Genomic DNA, 19,117 nt, shown 5'->3' with positions numbered 1-19,117 from the left:
CGGCCCATGAAGAGTGAAGGGGTTAACACATTAGCCCGGCCTGCCAAGGCAATTGACCTGTTGACCACCCAATAGGTAACGTTTGACTGACTGGGTATAAATAGAAGCTGACAGATCCATAAATTATACGGATTAGCAATACAGAAAAACAAGGATAATACTCCGTCCTCTTTAACTTGGAAAAAAGGTAAGAATTTTCTTTTCCTTCAAATAGCTATCTATCTTTTATACGTGTCTGTCAATTTGTCAGCAATCTATCTAGATAATTTGATAGAAAACCCCCCAAACCCTAGATATTTTTTTAAATCGCTGCAACTAACAATGCCTAATTTGTCAAGGTTGTTTGATTGCGTGCTCGTTTTGCTTTTACCTTCTTCCAGATCGAACTAATTCAGGTTTGTTCTTCGACTTTTTTTATTTTCGGTTTTTTTTGCCGATTCGTATTTCTGATCTGATGCTTTGCATTGAAAAAGTGCGATTCTAGTGTTTGTTTGTGTAATTATTGTTAATTTTTCTTAGTTTTTAATTTTTTTAGGGTTTTGTTTTGATTTTTTTAATTTTTTAAATTGGTCGAATTGCGATTGTGTTCACTGGTGATGTATGCAGGGTTCGGGTTGTTTGATTTTGGGATTTGTTGATGGTTTTGGATTTGAATTGGATTTTGTTAGGTGTACATGAATTTTGTCTTATCATATTTAAATCTTATGAATATGAAATTTAGCATAGTGATTGAGCTTGTTTTTTTTATTAAGTTTTGTTATGTTGAATTTTGGTGATTTAATGGATGTATGATAACTTGCTTTTAAGTTATTACTCGATACACCCTTGGGTTCCAGTCTAGTTTACATTGATAACTTGAAGGAAGTCTTCTATGTTTATTAGAAAGTCAAAATCTTATCAATTAAGAATTTTATAAGGAGTCAAATGTCATTGCTGTCTGATTTGTTCTTCTGTCATGATATTTGTACTTGACAAATACTGGATTGGTATTTGTTTTACTTCAATCTAGGCTGTTTGTTAGTAACTTAGTAATGCTACTCTGTATATGATTGATTGATTAACAGGAGGTGCTCGAAAAAAATTCTGGATCCCTAATGCCCTGCCCCCTACTTCCCTTGCACTGAACACTTTTCTTTCTTTTTCGGATGATTGTTTGGAGTATAAATTGCCATATCGTTTACTTTTTCCCCACATGTTGATGTGCTAGGAAAAAGAACATTACTTTTGCATCTAATATTAGAAGTTCAGTCTTGAGCATTTGCTTCTTTGCGTTGCTTTATTCTATAAAGTGTCAATGTGATCGCCTATTTTTGGGTGTTGTGGTATTTAATTTTGCTGAAACTCTATAGCATCTTGTCAAGATCAACGACTTTCTCTAATAAGGTCGTGGAATATATGTAGTACTCTGTATCCATCAATTATTACTTCAGCAATGAAATTAAGTTGGGAGCATAATTGTTTGCTTTGCTTATCTGCCTGATGCAGTTGGAATGTTTAGTACTTTTTGATGATATCTTTAACGATTATGCAGTGGCGGTGCTAGTAAGGGTTCAGTGGGTTCAACTGAACCCTTACTAGCTAAAATAAAATCTGGCAGGTTCTTTAAGCAAACGGTCAAGTAATTTCAAACTCTATAAATGACACAAAGAAATGTGGCGCTGCAGTGGTTTTGGCTTTACTAACCTAACCAGACGTCAGGGGATCAATTCCCTTCCTTTCCCTTTTTTTCGGCTTCTCCTCTATTTTTTTTTTGGTTTTCTAAAACAGTAAACCCACTTCTCTAACAGGCAAAGCAAAACCCTAAATCCACAACTCCTAAATAAACTCTACCCATAATTTCCTTGCTTTGTAATTACTTTTTGCAAATTTATTTACTTGAAAATTTGAAATATTTAATCAAAATTGTTTGAACAACAGATGAATTTGTGAATAAAATGTTCAATGTTAATTACTCTCCTAGATAACTTGGACTTGGTTTAGAGTATGATTTATCGCTTTACAATTTAGGAAGTTAGGGTTTGAACTTTAAATATTTTGTTATAATTGCTAAATTGAAATCTATGTGAAAAACAAGTTGCGGAACAAGATGGGTGATCAACTCTTGAATGATAGTTTAGTAACATTTATCAAGAAGGATTTTTTTTAAAACTAGTTTAGGATGATGTAATAGATCGCTTTCAAAATATGAAAACTCTTCGAGTTCAATTGTAATTTTTTTAATGTTAATGTGATAGAACATGTGCCCCACGAGTTATTAGTTGTAATTTGGATTTTGGATTATATACGTCCGAGGATTCCGAACCCTTAAGGAGAAAATCCTGGCACCGCCACTGCGATTATGTGATAGAGATAAATCTGCATGCCCTCGTCTTCGAGAAGCTTGACTTGGAAACCTCCTTTCTGAATGGTTGCTGGGATTGTTTGTTTCCTTGCAAGTTTTGATACTATGTGTTCGATGTTTCATATTCCTTGTTTCCCCCTTTTGCGTGAACGTTATACAAGTTAATTGTGCTTAGAGTTCTTGACACTGTCTTTTTTGGACCTAACACAGTTTGATTCTTCTTGGCAGATTCGGATATATTTTGTGCCACAATATCTCAAGCTAAAGGAATATGCTACCTTTGGAGAGAATGTTAGCTGCCTGAGTACCTTCATCTACCCTGGCCAGAAGTTCTGACACTTAGTTTCTAATAGCAGGGAGCTAGAACAGATATTTGGTTTGTTGCATTTTGGGGTTCTCATTTCCCGAGGGGGGATCGAAGAGCATCGGAGCACAATGCCTTCGGTGCCCACTACACTTCCTATTGTACCTTCCATTCTGTTGGCTACTTCTTTGCGTAGTTTATTATGTTCCCATCGTCTTAAACATCTTGAAAAAAGTGATCGGCGTGGTAATCTTAGTTAACATTAGGCTTTTTTTTTCTTCTTCTGTTTTCACTGATTTGTGTCTACCTTTGTGTTCCTTTCCTTGCGTCTGTTGGTTTTCCTCTTTATTAAAGTGCTCACACCTTGTAGAGAGAAATCAGGAATTGCTCACTAGGAAGTAGTTGATTTCCACTCTAGTAGTATCAATACTCTTTGAAGTGCTCATACCTGGTTGTAGGGAAAGTTTGTGATTGGTTTGCTCACGAAACTTGAGTCTCTGCAATTCTCTTGTTCTTATTCAATGGACAGCGTTGATGTGGATGGTAGTGGTACCGATGATCAGTCTTCTGCTTTGAATTCGCAGCATGCTTGCAGTGGCACTGAAGTAAACAAACTTGGAAGTGCATTTCATGATACTCTGCAAGTGAAAATTGAGAATTTGGAAAGTGGCAGGAATCTGCCGTCAGATGATGATGGTAGTAGCAGTAGTCTTGAAGATAAAGACAGAGGGTCAAGTGATATTGGCTCAGATCTGGAGGGATCCATTGAAACATCTAGCAAGTGCTTGCACAAGTGCGCTACTTTTCCTGTTGTTGTTAAGGAGGAAGAAACAACAGAGTTTCAGGCTGAAAATAAATCTTGCAAGCGCTCTCTGTCTCTTCCAACTGAAAGTAAGCTGGTCTCTGCCTTAAAGGGTGGCCGTGAGAAGGAAGGTGTGCCTCCAAGGAAGCTGAGTGTATCTTGGGCTCCTGATGTTTACGATCCACCACCAACTTCCGTGTCTCACTATCCAAAGAAGAGGAGTCAGCAGCAGTCTAAGAGTAATAAGAAACACGGAAAGGGTAAGCAAAAGAGCAAGAACACGCGTAGTGGAGGAAGTGCGACGAAAGACAAGAAGCATCACCGCAAGGTGAGCGGAAGATCTGACAGGTGCTTGGACTCGTTTTCAGATACTGATAGGGTACTGTCTTCAAACCATTATAAATCTCTAGATCTGCTGGATTTTGGTGATGATATTGATATTGGCAGCCCTGACTGTTCAAGTAGCTTTCTGGGACAAGCTGGTGGCACCATGCACTGTGTTTACTGAGCTGCTTACGAGGATTTTGCCACCAGTTTCGCATCAACTATTGGTGTAAATAAATAAGTTGGAGACATTTTCGAGGCTTTTTTCTTTGCTGTGTTTAACTACTTAAGTTGGTTTTTCTTCCCCTAAAACACCCATGCTTGACTAGTGTCTGTTGGCTGACAATATACTGCTTTGGTTGTTAATAGTATCTGGGTTGATCTGTTTATGCATATCGTTTTCTGCTATTGTATGCTCCGTACTTGTAGGGAAACTTGCTCTACGTTCTTGCCCTGTTGTTTCGAGTATGTTTAAGACTCCATTTGGTAGGGTGTAAAACATTTTCATGAAAAATGATTTTTTCCTTTTTCAATCTATTTACGTTGTTTGGTTTGCCAAGGAATGAAAATCAATTTTTCATAGCTCCTTTAAAATTGGAAAAATCTTTTCCATTTGAAAGGGATGGAAACTAGTTTGAAATGTATTTTCCTTTGAAAAATATTTTCCTTGTAAAATCATTTTACATTGAAATTGTTTTATACTAAATCAAATGTAGTCTAAGTTACTTCAGAATTATGTTATGAAGTACTCCGTACTTCTGTACTTCGTATAATCATACTCTAAATTGCAAAGTTATAATCGGTCCGTAAGGTGAATTGCGTTGGGGTTAAGTAAGAGTTTCCTGGACAATCGGTCTATGGTTCTGTTGTAGCCTCGACAAATATGATTATATCTGATTCGTCTGATTGTAGTTGAAAGATTGAACTCCTCTTGAATCCCACACAAATCTTTACCAAATAAAAAATTTGAACTAAATTAAACACACAAAACTTAATTAGAATCAAACTCATTACAGGGGTATGGGTACTAGTTAGGTTTATTACGGAGTATTTTATTATATTTACAATAATGCCATTGGCATACAAGGGGATTGCTCGGAGGAGTGAACGGTACTCGCGACTCATACGGAGTACTTCGTAAGTCACAAAGAACATAATCTCCCGACTCCCGTCCCCTCTTTTGTCTGCTACTTCGGTGACCGGCAATAAAGTACGTTCTCCGGCGACCGTTGTCGGACGGGGAACACGCTTTATCTTCTAAATCGCTGTCAATTTCTCTGTCGTCACCAAGGTACTTGATCCATCATTCCAAAAATTAAACTGCTTTTTTTTTCTCTCTCAAACTTTTCACTAATTGTTTGTCCATATTCTGCTTAAATTGTTAAACTACGTTGCTCTAATTTCTGAAAATTTCCCAATACATTGTTTTTCAGCAATTGAAATGCTCAACTGTAATTGTGATTTGTGGTTTAAATAATGGTCAATTTTTGTATCAATCATATTTTCTTATTGAGAGTTGAAATTTTCATATGATTTTTATGGATAAATGCTGAGTTATTTAATTAATTGTTCAAGTTGTATTTTCTTTTGCTGATTTTTTTAGTGTGTTATATATTTCAATTGGTGAAAGAAGACTTGTGAGGAATGGAGGAAATAGTTGTTGTTATTAATGTTAATGCACCAATTATACATGAAATCAGAATGTTAATTGTATCTCATATTTGTGTTATTGATATACTCATATACTTCATAAAGGTGTATGTCTTGTTTGTGTACTTTTGTTTGCTAATTGCTACTATGGTTTGAATAGTGTTTCGTTGTCATGGAATATAGATAGTAGTAGTATTTTTAGCGAGGAGGAATCAACATACTCTTTGTTTAGGTTTAATTATGACTAAGGGATATCTGGTAGTTTATGCTTGGAAATGGAACTGTTTGATTGGATTTAGAGAAGGTTATGTATTAGAGTGCAAGCTCCTTTGCTAGATATATTAAGAAGTGGGAGATTGGCTTGTATGGAACAATAAAGTCACATTTGATTTAATGTTATTGCTAAAATGAAAACTTTGAAAGTAGGTTTGTAGCTTATATGAAAATTGACATTTTACCAAAGAATATTAATGTGAGATATAGGTGGAGGTGAGGATGATAGTCAAGAAATTGTAAGATGGAAAGTGTGCTTTTTAGGGATGATGCTGATGATGTTGGTAGAGAGATATAGCTAGTTGATTGATAGTTGATGTTTCTTTTTTGGGTACTAGGACTATATACTTCAGCTATATGGCTATATATACTGCTTTTTTTAATTTCGATATACAACTTAATTAGTAACTTACATGGATATGGTTTTCAGAATGCAAGCAGAAGGAATTTCCAATGTTGATGATGAAGCGAGGGAAATCCTGGCAGAGTTTATGGTGGGAGTTATAAAGTTTGAAGAGTTAGTAGAAGTTGGACGGACGTATCTCATCAGATTTCAACAGGCACTTGATTTTCTCCGACGCCCTTCTATATATGAATCGTCAGAGCTGGTCAAGAGCATCGTTAAAGCAAATGAAACTAAGAGGGTCAGTGCATACGTAGAAGCTGGTTGCATCAATGCTTATGATAGTGCAGTGAGTGTTAGTCAGCTTAACACAAGTGTGGGTAAACTTCGGGATTGTTTACTTAAAGCCAAAGGCATAATTGACAAACTTCAAAGTCTTATGGATAAGGCCGGGAATGCTTTACTTATGAACTCCGATGACCAAATTGAGATAGAGTTCCAGGAACCAGAACAAGAAGTAACTGCTTCCCAAAAGCTTGATGCTGCTGGTTGTGCCTCCTTTATGGCAGTGGTTTACAGCATGGTAAAACAAGATTATACGATGCAGGAAAAGATTGTTTCTTCGTTGAATCTGAAATCTTCAAGTGATGAATTGGAGAGCTACTCTCTAATGTGGACGTTAAGGCCGTTTATAAATGAGGATGTTATACAGCAAGCTATGAGACAGGTTAGATGATCTTAGCAATGCTTCCCAAAAGCTTATGAACTCCCGCGATCAAATTGAGATGGAGTTCCAGGAACCACAACAAGAAGTAACTGCTTCCCAAAAGCTGTATGCTGCTGGTTGTGCCTCTCCTTTATGGCAGTGATTTACAGCATGGTAAAACAACAGTATACGATGCAGAAAAACATTGTTTCTTCGTTAAATCTGAAATCTGCAAGTGATGAATTGGAGAGCTACTGTCTAATGTGGACGTTAAGGCCGTTTATAAATGAGGATGTTATACAGCAAGCTTTGAGACAGGTTAGATAATCTTGCTTGCTTTGTACTTTTTCCCTTCACCTAGGAAGTTCACCATTTGCTGATTGAACACCTAATTAGATATCCTGCTTCTCTTTTATCATTGCTGGTTAAAGTTTTTTCTTGATTACTTGGATTATGTTGTACTATATTCCCAATGGGGTTCATCTAGTTTTCTCGATAGTTCTTTGCCACGGAGAACTTCAAATCTGTTGTTTTGTTGTTCTATATTCCCAATGTTGTTATCTGTTTTTTATCTGGTATACATTTGCAGTGTAGCAGTAATATTTGAGCGGCACTCATACTTTGGAAAATAATGTTTGTATTAAGGATATATTATAATATAAATTATTATTCGTAATTGTCACATACTAGGTATATTATCTTAAAATGTATGCAAAAAGTTGTTAGTTCTCTTAAAATAGTAACAATTTATAATTGATTTTCTTAATATTCCATCACTTATCTAAAGTGAAGAAGAAAGAATATAAACAACACAATTATTAAAAAGGTTTTAATTTATCATTGGTGTAATCATGTCATATCCTTAATTGTGAAACCGTGATCATAAATTGTGGATTGAGGATAAAAATTTGGGACAAAAAATGCAAAAGAAATATGAATCTAGTCTCCAACAAAAGCAATTACAAAAACCAAGCCAAACAACATGTGTTAATCAAATTCAGGAATAGGATCTTCCTCAGGACAAGCCAGAACCCATTCACCTAGCTCATTCATCTCCATTCCTTTATTCTTCTCAACCCACCAAGATGGAGGTACAAGGCATTCCTCCTTAAGGTAATCACATGATTTATTGACCAAAGCGATACTTCGCTGAATCATAAGCTCAAACTGCCTCTTAACACCATGCCAACCATTCACCACATGCAGTATAGCTTGCAAATTATGCCAATCGCCGGGATCTTTTGAGTGCTTTAGGTAATGTGATTTCCTTGTATCGATATTTAATTCGGTCCCTAGATATACATAACCCATGAGCCTTGCTGGATAATGTGGGATTAAATCGATTGTGTTTCTCACATGGAGGATCTTAAGATTGGGGTATGAATCAAACCTCTCCTTGAAGTGCTTGTTACCCACTTTGGGGCACCCAAAAACGATGGCTGATACCGGGATCTCAGTTGTAATGTTCTCAACGATGTCAAAAGCACTTAGGATTGATAAGGTTGCTCCTAAGCTGTGGCCTGTGAATAAGATGCTCAGTTCCTCATCTCTGTATTTGTCAATTAGTTGCTTGATTTTGCTCAAAAGTTGTGATCTTGCACTAAGTTTTGTGAAGGGGGATTTTGGGTCGTCAGATGTATATATTGTCATCCACCCTCTCATAACTTTAGGCAACCTGTGATTATCTTCGTCATCACTACCATTGTCTTCATTCCCTTGATGGTCTGGTGGAATATCAAGTTGAACAAGATAATGATTAGTTCCATGTCAAATTACCAGACAAACTAATGACTTGTGATGCATACAACCTGTACTTTCATTTCCGCACCGGAGTCATGTAATTGTATTATCATACCATTTGACACATATTGCTTCATGCTCTTCAATTGCATATATCACCAACTCACAAAATTTGATGTGGACAGTTTATTCTATTTGTAATTAGGGAAACCCAATATTACAGAAGTGAAACCATTTTGTTGCTTCAGTCAATGTTCTAAGGGCTAACATTTTAGTTTAGCTTTGGCCTCTTGCCACTTTAAGAGAACATATCATTCAATTTATTAACAACTGACTCGCATTTAGTAATTTTTAAGGTCATCTTTTTCTGGCTAAAGATAAAAAGGGAAGAAAAAGGACTTAAAATAAAGAGCTCTACAGTCTACACCAGATAGAATGAAGTCATGTATGTTTTTCTTACCATGATTTCCTTCCCGTAAGAGGGGCTTAGCAGATTGAAGCTTGGCCCCGAGCACATCAATCCACTCGTAACTCCTGGTAGTTCCTCTCCATGCCACATAAATCTCTCTCCTTCCCATCTCCGTACTAACCTCATCATTTGAAACAGCAACATAACCCATCCAGTTAGACTCCCTATCCCACCTCTCACGTGACAATGACTTTAGAAGAAAGGCCTCAGGAACACTAACTCGAGCAGTGGCGTATAGGAAGCCAACTACGTCATATTTATGCCCGCCACCCGGGAAAGCTGTCTTGTGGAGGAGGCTTGACTTGGCATAGCGGCTGCAGCCGCAGTAGGCGGAGTTAGGATCGTTGATGAAGGTGTCATAGGTGACTTGGCAGAAATCGCCACACCGGATGATCAGACGACGGAGGTCCTCGTTGAGTGGGTCTAGAAGGCCTTCCCAGTTGTTGGACCCAAGGAGTTGGTGCCATGTAGGGCCACATTCCGAGAGTCCTAACTCTTGTTCGGCCATATGAAGGGACCAACCAGAACCAGGGGAAGGGTTGGTTCTGAAACTGGATGGTGAGACTTTTGGAAGAGAAGGTGGCGGGGGTGTTATTTGTTGGTGATGATGGATATCAAGTTATCATGGGTGATAAAATATTGGAGGTTTGCATTGGGTTGACTAATGCAAATATGGACTATATATGGAACATTGTACGAAGTATTAAATTTACAAGTTGAGTAAAAATGGATTATACAGACATACAGTACTTGAGTAGTTTGTACCTCTAAAATAAATATCAACATGAAGTATTAATCATGAAAAGAGGTAAAAAAAAACTGTACACTATTTTCTGACAATCATTTTCGTAATATTTTTTTTATAATTCCAACAATTTTACTATGAATAGAAATTAGGAGTATTATGGAGTAATTAACAAGTGTTGATTGGTGAAAAGATTAGCAAGTACTCCATATGTTGGAAGGAATTTCCAAGAGGGAGTTATGCCCTTATGCTTGAATCGATCTCATGGAACAGTATGCTTTGTTTTTTCAATGAAGATCATCCAGCATTTCTTCCATTCCCAACAGAGTTCAGCCACAAGGGCAATATAAATTACAAATGGGGACGGGGAGATTCGAACCTGAGACCTTTTGTACACAGGCTCTCAGTCTTAACCACTAGGCCAAGACATCATTGGTTGTTGGATAAATATTTAGATGGTGTAAACATGTATGTGATTCATATAGTACAGGACCAGATGATTGACTGCAAATTTGTCACAAATTACAAACCTAGAAAATTTCTTTGATTTACCTTTTTAATTGTTCAATATTCTGTTCTGTCCTTTCGGATAAACTTGTACGTAATATAATTATGTTGACATGGACAACAATTGAATAATATTCCTTATATTATTCCGTATATTCATCATTCATGTATCCAACTTCATGTTTTCGTTTATCATCAATATTATTATTCAATGAGGCTGCTTTGTCATTTGACTTGCTCGCTAATGCATTGTAGACTTATTTCCGGCTAAAATGCAAATGCTAGAAGATGTCCAACTTCATGAAATACATCCCTTGTTCATAAAATTATTAATCTATCATCCATGTCTTCTACACCCTCTGTTCTCGAATATTAGTCTCATTTGAAATCTTGACACTATTCACAATTGAAGATCTTATTTTGTTCATATTAATGTGTAGTTTAACAATATCAAATAGGCAAATTTGTCAAAAACTGCCTTACAAAATAATGTTTTTGTGAAAAACTACCTTATAAAAATAATGTTATAATTAACTACCTTATAAAAAAATTATGTTGTAAGATACTATCTTTTCCGAATGATGAAGGTTGACTCAAAATTCTGGGATTGACTTTGTCTTATGCATCTTACGTGCTACTTAATTACCTTTTTTTCCCGTTAGATAACACGTGAGATACTTCTAGTAAAGTCAATCCCGGAATCTTGAATCAATGCTCATAATCATACAAAAGTTAGTATCTTACAACATAAAGTTTTTATAAGGTAGTTAATTACAACATTTTTTTATAAGGTAGTTTTTCACAAAAATTCAATTTTATAAGGTAGTTTTTGACAAATTTGAAACGTATTGGAGATATTTTTAAACATATTTATTTGGAGATATTTTACGTTAAAATATTAAGTTGAAACGTTTTGAAAAGTATATAAAAACATGGACATATTTTGGTAATTTTGACTTCTTCTAACACTTGCACGGCAATCAGTCTACATTGTGCCCGTGTCACTTTCATTAAAAACTTTATAATTTTTTACATGATATCAAATCAACCAATCAACATCATACGCGTATTATATCGCCAAAGATTAGGATACAATTCAAACTTAACTCACAAATACAAATCAATAATTAAATCTCCAACCAGAGCAGGCAAACAAGTAAACAACACAACTAGAAGATTACAATAAGCAGTAGCACCCATTAAAAAAATTAATCAAGAAAAAGAACATTAACTAATTAGTTTTGGCTTTAATCATATTCAGGAAGAGGTATTTCCTCAGGACCAGCCAAAACCCAGTCTCCTCTGTCATTCAACACCATTCCTTTATTCTTCTCAACCCACCAAGACGGAGGAACAAGACATTCCTCCTTAAGATAATCACACGATTTATTAACCAGAGCGATACTCCGTTGAATTACAAGCCGGAACTCTTCCCTAACCCCTTGCCAACCATTGACAATGTGCAACATAGCTTGTAAGTTATGCCAATCACCAACGTGCCTCGATTCTTTTAAGAATGGCGATTTCCTTGAATCAATCTCTAGCTCGGTTCCTATATGTACGTATCCCATAAGTCTAGCAGGATAATGTGGGATTGTATCAATAACATTTCTAACGTGAAGGATCTTGAGATTAGAGTGGGAGTCGACCCTCTCCTTGAAACGCTTGTTGCCTACTTTAGGGCACCCGAAAATGATGGCTGAGACTGGGATATCCCTTGTTAGATTCTCAGCAATGTCGAAAGCACTTAGAACTGATAAGGTTGCTCCTAGGCTATGGCCTGTGAATATGACGTTAAGGTTTTCGTCTTTGTATTTGTCAATTAGTTGTTTGATTTTGGTCTCAAGTTGTGCCCTTGCACTAAGTTTTGTGTAGGGGGATTTCGGATCGTCTGATGTATAAATTGTAAGCCAACCCTTCATTACTTTTGGTGATCTGTGTACGTCTTTTTCATCGTCGTCATTGTCATCTTCTCCGTTCTCATGCTGGTCTGCAGAAACCAGATTTTGAAACTATATTATTATACGGACTAATTATGTATGATGCATTCAACTTAATGCTTAAAGTTGTATTCGACTATTTGGAAAACAAACACAATGGCAGAACCATTTTCTAGGATTACGTTTTCCGTCAAAACAAACAGAGTTGATATCCACACAAAACTATAATTTATGATTAATTAGTTACTTCGTATATTTTATAATTAGACAGTTATACTTTATACGGAGTAATTTGTTTACGTAGAAATCGTTATACTTCGCAATACTAGTTGTTGGACGTCAATACCGCCCACCGTCACCCGAGTTGTTAAAAAAAAGTTTGTGAAATTTGCGATTGAATTAATTTATGGAATTAAGATTGGAATAATTTGTGAAAGTAACTACGGTTTGTAATTGCAAGAGAAAGTGCTTAAGAAAAAAAAAAAGAGTACACTTAGATATATCATTTCATGATGATGATGATGACGCCTGATCTTTGAAAAATATGAGAAATTTGATGACTGAACAAAAGGAAAAATAATATTAGGCAAAGAGAATAGAGAACAGTGAAGGGGAGGAGGGATGGAGGGGAGTTAGGGTTGAAACTTGAAAGAAAGATAAGAGAAAAAGGAAACTAAAACAGAACATACAAAAGAAAATGAAGGAGAAAAGAAATAAAAAGAAAGAAAGGTAAGAAGAAGAAAAAAATAAGGAAAAAAGGTTTGGGATGAGATTTGACCCTAGATCTTTGAAAATTCAAGATAGAGCTTCTAAAGAGACCTTTCAACTTTTTCTTTCCTTGTAAAGAGTGAATTTCAATCTTTTACCACCCAAAAACTATTGATAAACATATTATTGAAAAGTTGATACGGAAGTAGTATTTTAAAGATTAGAGATATTCCTACGGGCCATGATTTTTACATAATGCAAATAATGATTAATGACACCTTCTAGCCATCTCACCTTTATTTTTGGAGGATAGGATCATAGGACTACTATTTCTAAAGATAATAGAAAATCTGGAGGAGCCAATTGGCCATCATTGTGCATAATTGCATATGAAGGTTCAAATTTTCCCTATAAAGCCCCATAAAGGAATAAATTCAAAGTAAACTAATTTGGCTGCCACAATGTCAACAATGTGAAGGGGTACTATGTAGAATTTTGATTTTAACATTATTAGTTGTTTTTTTTTTACAACAACATTATTAACGTTGCTTTTGCATATCTATCATGACTCGTAAGAGTATATACGAAGTACTAAGTATACGGAAGAATTTTTTGTGTTTAGTTACATGGAGATGTGCCTAGTTCAAAAAAAAAAAGAAAAAGTAATAAGGGGATATGCCAATATTAATATGTCACATATGGAAATCATACTGTAAAATTCGAATTTGGTTAAGGAATTATGGGCCGAAAATTTGATGTGTGTATACAAAGTTATGGCATGTTAAACAACACTGTTTTAGAAACAAAATTCGCCCCAACTATGGTGCAATCAGAGATGACATTGTCCCCCAGATTTTACACAGTAATTCGTCTAAATGTGCATGTTTTGGAAAACGAGAGAATAGAGGAAGGAGAAGAGTAATTTTCTGTGTGTTTCCAAAACGACGCAACATTCGCGTGGGGATGCCCCTTTCTAGCTCAAACCACCAAGGGAAGTACTTTAAATAAGGGTAAGACTCTTTTTTCTTTCGATGTGGGATAAAAATATTCCCATTACATAGTATCCTTAAAACTCCATATTGTATTTCTACCAATGTGGGCATTAAAACTTATACTTTGCATTACTATATCCAACAACATGTTTATAATGTGAGCTACCAAATCTGAACTTTTCTTTTGGGTGAAACAATAAATACGTGATTTTATTTTTGTTAATCCTTTTCAAAATCAACCTCGTTAATATATTAGCGAGTAAGATTATTAAGAATTACTTTGTACTACCCTTTAAAAAAGAAAAGAGCTATTCCGTACTACCTCCTAGGTATTTAGTAATATCATTAGTTCATGCCTAGGATTCGCGAACCAAACACCCCTAAAAAGTACGGAGTATAAATAAATGACTACTCCCTCCGTCCCAAAATAGTCGTTACACTTATCTTTGCACAAAGTTTTAGGTGATAAAGTGGTTGCTTGGTTATCAATTATCAATTGTTATTTTATTGAAAAAGTGGATGTGATAGGAGTTAGTGGGATATTTTTTTAATTGAATGAGAGAGGGGGTGGGGACAAAAAAATTGAGTGGGAAGAGAGACAATAGAATAATTGTGGGGTCATTCCTTATTTAGAAGTGTAACAACTAATCTGGGACGGACGAAAAAAAAAGTGTAACAACTAATCTGGGACGGAGGGGGTAAAAAAAAGAATAATTGTGAATAAGTTTGTTACCATGACATCCATCGGATAACAAAGGCTTAGCAGAGTGGAGTTTAGCACCAAGAACATCAATCCATTCATAATTCCTTGTAGTCCCTCTCCAAGCTACATAAATCTCTCTCCTCCCAATCTCTCTACTCACCTCATCATTCGAAACCGCGATATAACCAATCCAGTTTGACTCCCTATCCCACCTCTCACGTGACATGGACTTAAACAAGAACGCTTCAGGAACACTAACACGGGCCGTAGCATACAAGAATCCAACGACATCGTACTTGTCAGAACCACCGGGAAAGGCGGTTTTCTTAAGAAGATCTGACTTAGCGTAGCGGCTGCTTCCACAATAGGTGGAGTTAGGGTCGTTGATGAAGGTGTCGTATGTGACTTGGCAAAAGTCACCGCAACGGAGGATCAGACGACGGAGATCGTCGTTGAGTGGGTCTAGAAGGCCTTCCCAGTTGTGGGACCCTAAGAGGTGGTTCCATGTGGGGCCCTCATCGGAGAGTCCTAGCTCTTGTTCATCACCCATGAGGTTGGAGGAAGGGAGAGATAGGGAGAGAGGAAGGGGAATTGAAAAGTGGTGGAGGTGGAAATGTGGAATTGGTGGTTTTTTTGTTGGAGTGGTCTATTTTTTATTTTTAGATTAGAGTTAAATATATGTTAGGCGTTGGATTAAGTTGACTGGTTTAAGGTATGGTTATTTTTGGTGGGGGGAATGGTGATTGGTGGATGATCATTTTTATTTTTTTCACGTTTTTATTACATTATTAGGTAGAATAGGCTGGCCGTCTTTAACAATTAGGAGGTCGTATACGTTAATTAAATACAACCCCGCCAAAAAATAGAAACAAGGTTTAAATTTTAGGTCTTCTAATATTTTTTCTCCTCAATATCGTCATTTCCGATTGTACTATTAAAGGCACATCATAAATTAATTATTATTAACACGATTTTAATTCAAAATTACTAAATCCTCCATATCACCACTCAAGCGGAGAGAAAGAAGGAGGAGAGAGGAGGAGAGCCATAGCTGTGAAGATATTTTCCGGTCTTCGAACTCAAGTACACCCGGATGTTGTGGTTGAGTTTTAATCGTGCGTGTTAGTTTCAAGTGACGTGTTTTGTGATGAATGGTCCAGATTTAAGTAAATCAACGATTAGATTGTGGTTCTCACGTTAAGAGAGGTTCTCACCTAGGTGGTTCTCATATATATATGAACTCTTATGAAATAATACTCCCTCCGTCTCTTAATACTCGCACCGCTTTCCTTTTCGGGTCGTCCCTTAATACTTGCACCGCTTCTATAAATGGAAATTTTTACCAATATTATATTATTTCTCACACTTACATACTAACCCACCTACACCCGTACTCCCTATAAAAAATTATTTAAAAATTCACATCCCCCACTCACCACTCTTCACCTCTTACACATTTCCCACTAACTATATTAAAAAAATTATCCCACTATCAACTAACACCCATTAAATTAATAAGTCAATTCAAGTGTCTTAAACTCCGCACCGGTCAAAGCGGTGCGAGTATTAAGGGACGGAGGGAGTATTTGGAAAACTTTATTTTTTCCAATAATGACCTTATAATTGTTGATAAATATTCTTAGGGACGGCATGGTCCCGAATCTCCAATGAACTCAAATTTATTTATATGGGAAATGGAATCCAAGAAGTTTAAGTCATTAGTTTAAGACTACAGTTACCCTAAATTTCCGATGTTGAGTTTCTTACTATATGATTGCTTTAATTTATCGATTTATTCGATTTAATTTTTTTTCTAGAGGCTAAGATATCCGTAGGGACGACATGGTCCCCGGAGATGAGCACGCCAAGCCCGGACGGTATGATCCAATGGGTTTACTCTCGGGTGGCATGATCCGGAGTTCGTTTGGTTAGAGTTGTCGTTCAAATTCTAGGATTTACCCCGGACGGCATGGTCCAATGGGTTTACTCACGGGTGGCATGATCTGTGAGTTAGGTTTGAGAGTGTGGCCATACTTTGACTAAGACTCCATGGTCCGAAGGGCGTACTCTTAACTTTACTCCATTACGATGTAAATCACGAATTTACAGGCTCTTGTTCTTACCTCTACTTGATGTGATTATTTTTAGACTAGTTTAACTATGTATTCTTATGACTAATTATGTCTTTCTCTTCTCATGATATTTAATCCCAAGATTCTAGATATGAATATCTTACAAGTCATGTTATTGTGAAAATATGTATTTGTCCTTGTATACTACTACCACTGTATCAAAATGATCTTTAAATTTTTTGTTTTAGTCTGTTTTATAATGTTCTTTACATTTTGCTTTATTTCATTTTTGGACATGAAAATTTACTCCTTACCCTTCTTACTCCATAATATTTACAATTTTCAGTCACTTTTTCATACTTTATTCATTTTTTCTTACACCCACCCACATTTTTTCCATATTTATCTTACTTTATCCATTTTGTATTATATTCAACCAACTTTTCTACTTTTTTCATTATATTTGTGCAAATAGTAATTGTAAAGATCTTTATGAAACGGGGTAGTATTTGTCTATTAATCTATTATCCTGTTTATTTTATTCTATTATATTAATTATATTTGTTTGGTTAACCTTGGACTGGGAGAGCTGCTAGTTGCTCTCTACTGATTGTTGATCAAATTTCAGGTGATTGAATGACGTTGGCTTTCTTTGGATTTTGGGCTCGGGTAGCGATGTGAGTTTTAAATTAATTAGGTTCTCTAGTTGTATAGTTCTTTGATTTCTTAATTTCTTTTAATTTGTTCACATAGTTAAACATTTATCTTAATAGTAACATCCCTAGAAGACGGTGTTTCCGCCACCGTCCCATTTTATAACGACTTTTATTTCTTCTATTTCTATAGTTAAATTTCTAGAGTGTTACACCATGGGTGTGGCAAGTGTACGTGCACATAAGCGCACAAAAGCACGCGGCCCATGGCCCTGTTGTAGTGCGCGCTAGCACGCAAGGAGAAACAACACATCGCTAGCCAAGCGAGGCCCAAAGGCTGTGAAGCCCAGCGCCCACAGCATGCGTGCGCGAGCTGTTGGGCCGCCCTGTGTTTGCTGGATGGTCGAGCCCTTGGTCGGTTGACTTGTGCATGCTCCAAGGGTTATTAGTTTAACCCTAAAACCTAATGTTTTCACAATACACAATGCACTAAAAATCCTAATTCTCTGTGTGCTCTCTAAGAGTGAGATTTCTCCAAAGCCAAACAACCTTGAGAAAGTTCTAATCTAGCGTAATCAAGGTGGATCCGAACGTGCCGGTGGAAGATTGTATATCGTAGAACTACACGTGGAGTTCTTGATCATGTTCGCGAGGCAAGTGCAATTACTCGCTACGAATGTAGGTTACATTTAATCTATACTTTTGCATGTGATATTAGTTACGGAAATGTTTCCGCATGTTAATTAGATTATCATTCATTCCCAATAGGATGGGCGAATTTTAAGGATGTTTTCGTGGATTTTTAAGTGAGTAGTTTTTTGGGTAGTGTTCCGAGTGTGGAACTGGGAGGACGTTCCGGAGTGCCTTGGCCCTGTCAAGCAGAGCAAACGTGAGCTAACCTCGGGGGTTTAACCGAGGAAACCCCCTCCGATGCCTAAGTCAGCAAATAGATAAGAAGTCTTTAGAGAGGGAATATAGAGAGAAGGTGGAGCAAGTACCGTGTGTAAGAATGTGTCCCATCATAAATGATGTGGGTGCTATTTATAGGCGTACTATTCTGTACTTTGGCCTACTTAGATGCCGCCACGTGTATGATGGCGATGTACTTTATTCCTTGTCGTTGTCGTTTAGCCTGCAGGTCCCTTCTTGGACTGATGCAGCTTTGCCTAGCTCTGCTCTGTGTCTTTACACGTGATCTGGGGAGGTTTGATCTGCCTGGGCTGCATATACTTGGCTTGGGGTTTAGAGTCTTTCTTTGACTTGGGTGTGCCCTGGGTGTCAGGGTTTGCTCTGTTATTGATGTTCTGTCCTCTCTGGATATAATCCCGTACAACTAGTCCCTCAAGAGTAGAGCTGATCTTTTAAGTCAGGTCTGCTCTTTTGTCCTTGATCTGGATATGACCCTGTACAACTAGTCCCTCAAGAGTAGAGCTGATCTTTTAAGTCAGGTCTGCTCTTCTGTCCTTGATCTGGATATGACCCTGTACAACTAGTCCCTCAAGAGTAGAGCTGATCTTTTAAGTCAGGTCTGCTCTTCTGTCCTTGATCTGGATATGACCCTGTACAACTAGTCCCTCAAGAGTAGAGCTGATCTTTTAAGTCAGGTCTGCTCTTCTGTCCTTGATCTGGATATGACCCTGTACAACTAGTCCCTCAAGAGTAGAGCTGATCTTTTAAGTCAGGTCTGCTCTTCTGTCCTTGATCTGGACTCTTTGGGGCTGCAATGCTTGTTTTGTTGGTTTTTTGCTTTTGTTCTGGCTGTGTATTTTCTTGCTATCAGTCTCTCCAGAGTTTTTTTTTTTTTTTTTTTTTTTTTTTTTTTTTTTTTTTTTGGCGGGCTTTCTT

General features: G+C 36.8%; 4 protein-coding genes across 4 annotated transcripts; 2 read left to right on the top strand and 2 right to left on the bottom strand.

Annotated features, from left to right (window-relative positions):
• Nucleotides 1-91: 91 nt before the first annotated feature.
• Nucleotides 92-4,164, top strand: LOC110783759 (uncharacterized). The gene is made up of 3 exons (XM_021988131.2): nucleotides 92-187; nucleotides 339-395; nucleotides 2,570-4,164. Exon 3 carries the CDS (start codon nucleotides 3,167-3,169, stop codon nucleotides 3,953-3,955), a length of 789 nt encoding a protein of 262 aa, XP_021843823.1. The 5' UTR covers nucleotides 92-187; nucleotides 339-395; nucleotides 2,570-3,166; the 3' UTR covers nucleotides 3,956-4,164.
• A 481-nt stretch (nucleotides 4,165-4,645) lies between these two features.
• LOC110783760 (uncharacterized) lies at nucleotides 4,646-7,425 on the top strand. The gene is made up of 2 exons (XM_021988132.2): nucleotides 4,646-5,062; nucleotides 6,125-7,425. Exon 2 carries the CDS (start codon nucleotides 6,126-6,128, stop codon nucleotides 6,771-6,773), a length of 648 nt encoding a protein of 215 aa, XP_021843824.1. The 5' UTR covers nucleotides 4,646-5,062; nucleotide 6,125; the 3' UTR covers nucleotides 6,774-7,425.
• Nucleotides 7,426-7,602: 177 nt separating this feature from the next.
• Nucleotides 7,603-9,535, bottom strand: LOC110783758 (phospholipase A1-IIdelta). The gene is made up of 2 exons (XM_021988129.2): nucleotides 8,944-9,535; nucleotides 7,603-8,467 (listed from the first exon to the last, which is right to left on the bottom strand). The coding sequence occupies exons 1-2, from the start codon at nucleotides 9,458-9,460 to the stop codon at nucleotides 7,731-7,733; spliced, it is 1,254 nt and encodes a 417-aa protein (XP_021843821.1). The 5' UTR covers nucleotides 9,461-9,535; the 3' UTR covers nucleotides 7,603-7,730.
• A 1,638-nt stretch (nucleotides 9,536-11,173) lies between these two features.
• On the bottom strand, nucleotides 11,174-15,202 carry LOC110783757 (phospholipase A1-IIdelta). Its single transcript, XM_021988128.2, has 2 exons — nucleotides 14,578-15,202; nucleotides 11,174-12,194 (listed from the first exon to the last, which is right to left on the bottom strand). The coding sequence occupies exons 1-2, from the start codon at nucleotides 15,095-15,097 to the stop codon at nucleotides 11,452-11,454; spliced, it is 1,263 nt and encodes a 420-aa protein (XP_021843820.2). The 5' UTR covers nucleotides 15,098-15,202; the 3' UTR covers nucleotides 11,174-11,451.
• Nucleotides 15,203-19,117: the final 3,915 nt, after the last annotated feature.

This window comes from Spinacia oleracea, chromosome 4 (genome assembly GCF_020520425.1).
Source record: "Spinacia oleracea cultivar Varoflay chromosome 4, BTI_SOV_V1, whole genome shotgun sequence".
In the NCBI taxonomy this organism is placed as follows: domain Eukaryota; kingdom Viridiplantae; phylum Streptophyta; class Magnoliopsida; order Caryophyllales; family Amaranthaceae; genus Spinacia; species Spinacia oleracea.
This window is presented reverse-complemented; position numbering and strand designations above follow the sequence as displayed.

What these genes read in the sequence shown, in the direction of transcription:
- LOC110783757 (XM_021988128.2), bottom strand. Translation starts at nt 15,097, where the DNA reads ATGGGTGATGAACAAGAGCTAGGACTCTCCGATGAGGGCCCCACATGG. An exon ending in GTTATCCGATGGATGTCATG is followed by an intron (nt 12,195 to 14,577) that starts GTAACAAACTTA and finishes TGGTTTCTGCAG; the next exon opens with ACCAGCATGAGAACGGAGAA.
- LOC110783759 (XM_021988131.2), top strand. Translation starts at nt 3,167, where the DNA reads ATGGACAGCGTTGATGTGGATGGTAGTGGTACCGATGATCAGTCTTCT.
- LOC110783758 (XM_021988129.2), bottom strand. Translation starts at nt 9,460, where the DNA reads ATGGCCGAACAAGAGTTAGGACTCTCGGAATGTGGCCCTACATGGCAC. An exon ending in CTTACGGGAAGGAAATCATG is followed by an intron (nt 8,468 to 8,943) that starts GTAAGAAAAACA and finishes ATATTCCACCAG; the next exon opens with ACCATCAAGGGAATGAAGAC.
- LOC110783760 (XM_021988132.2), top strand. Translation starts at nt 6,126, where the DNA reads ATGCAAGCAGAAGGAATTTCCAATGTTGATGATGAAGCGAGGGAAATC.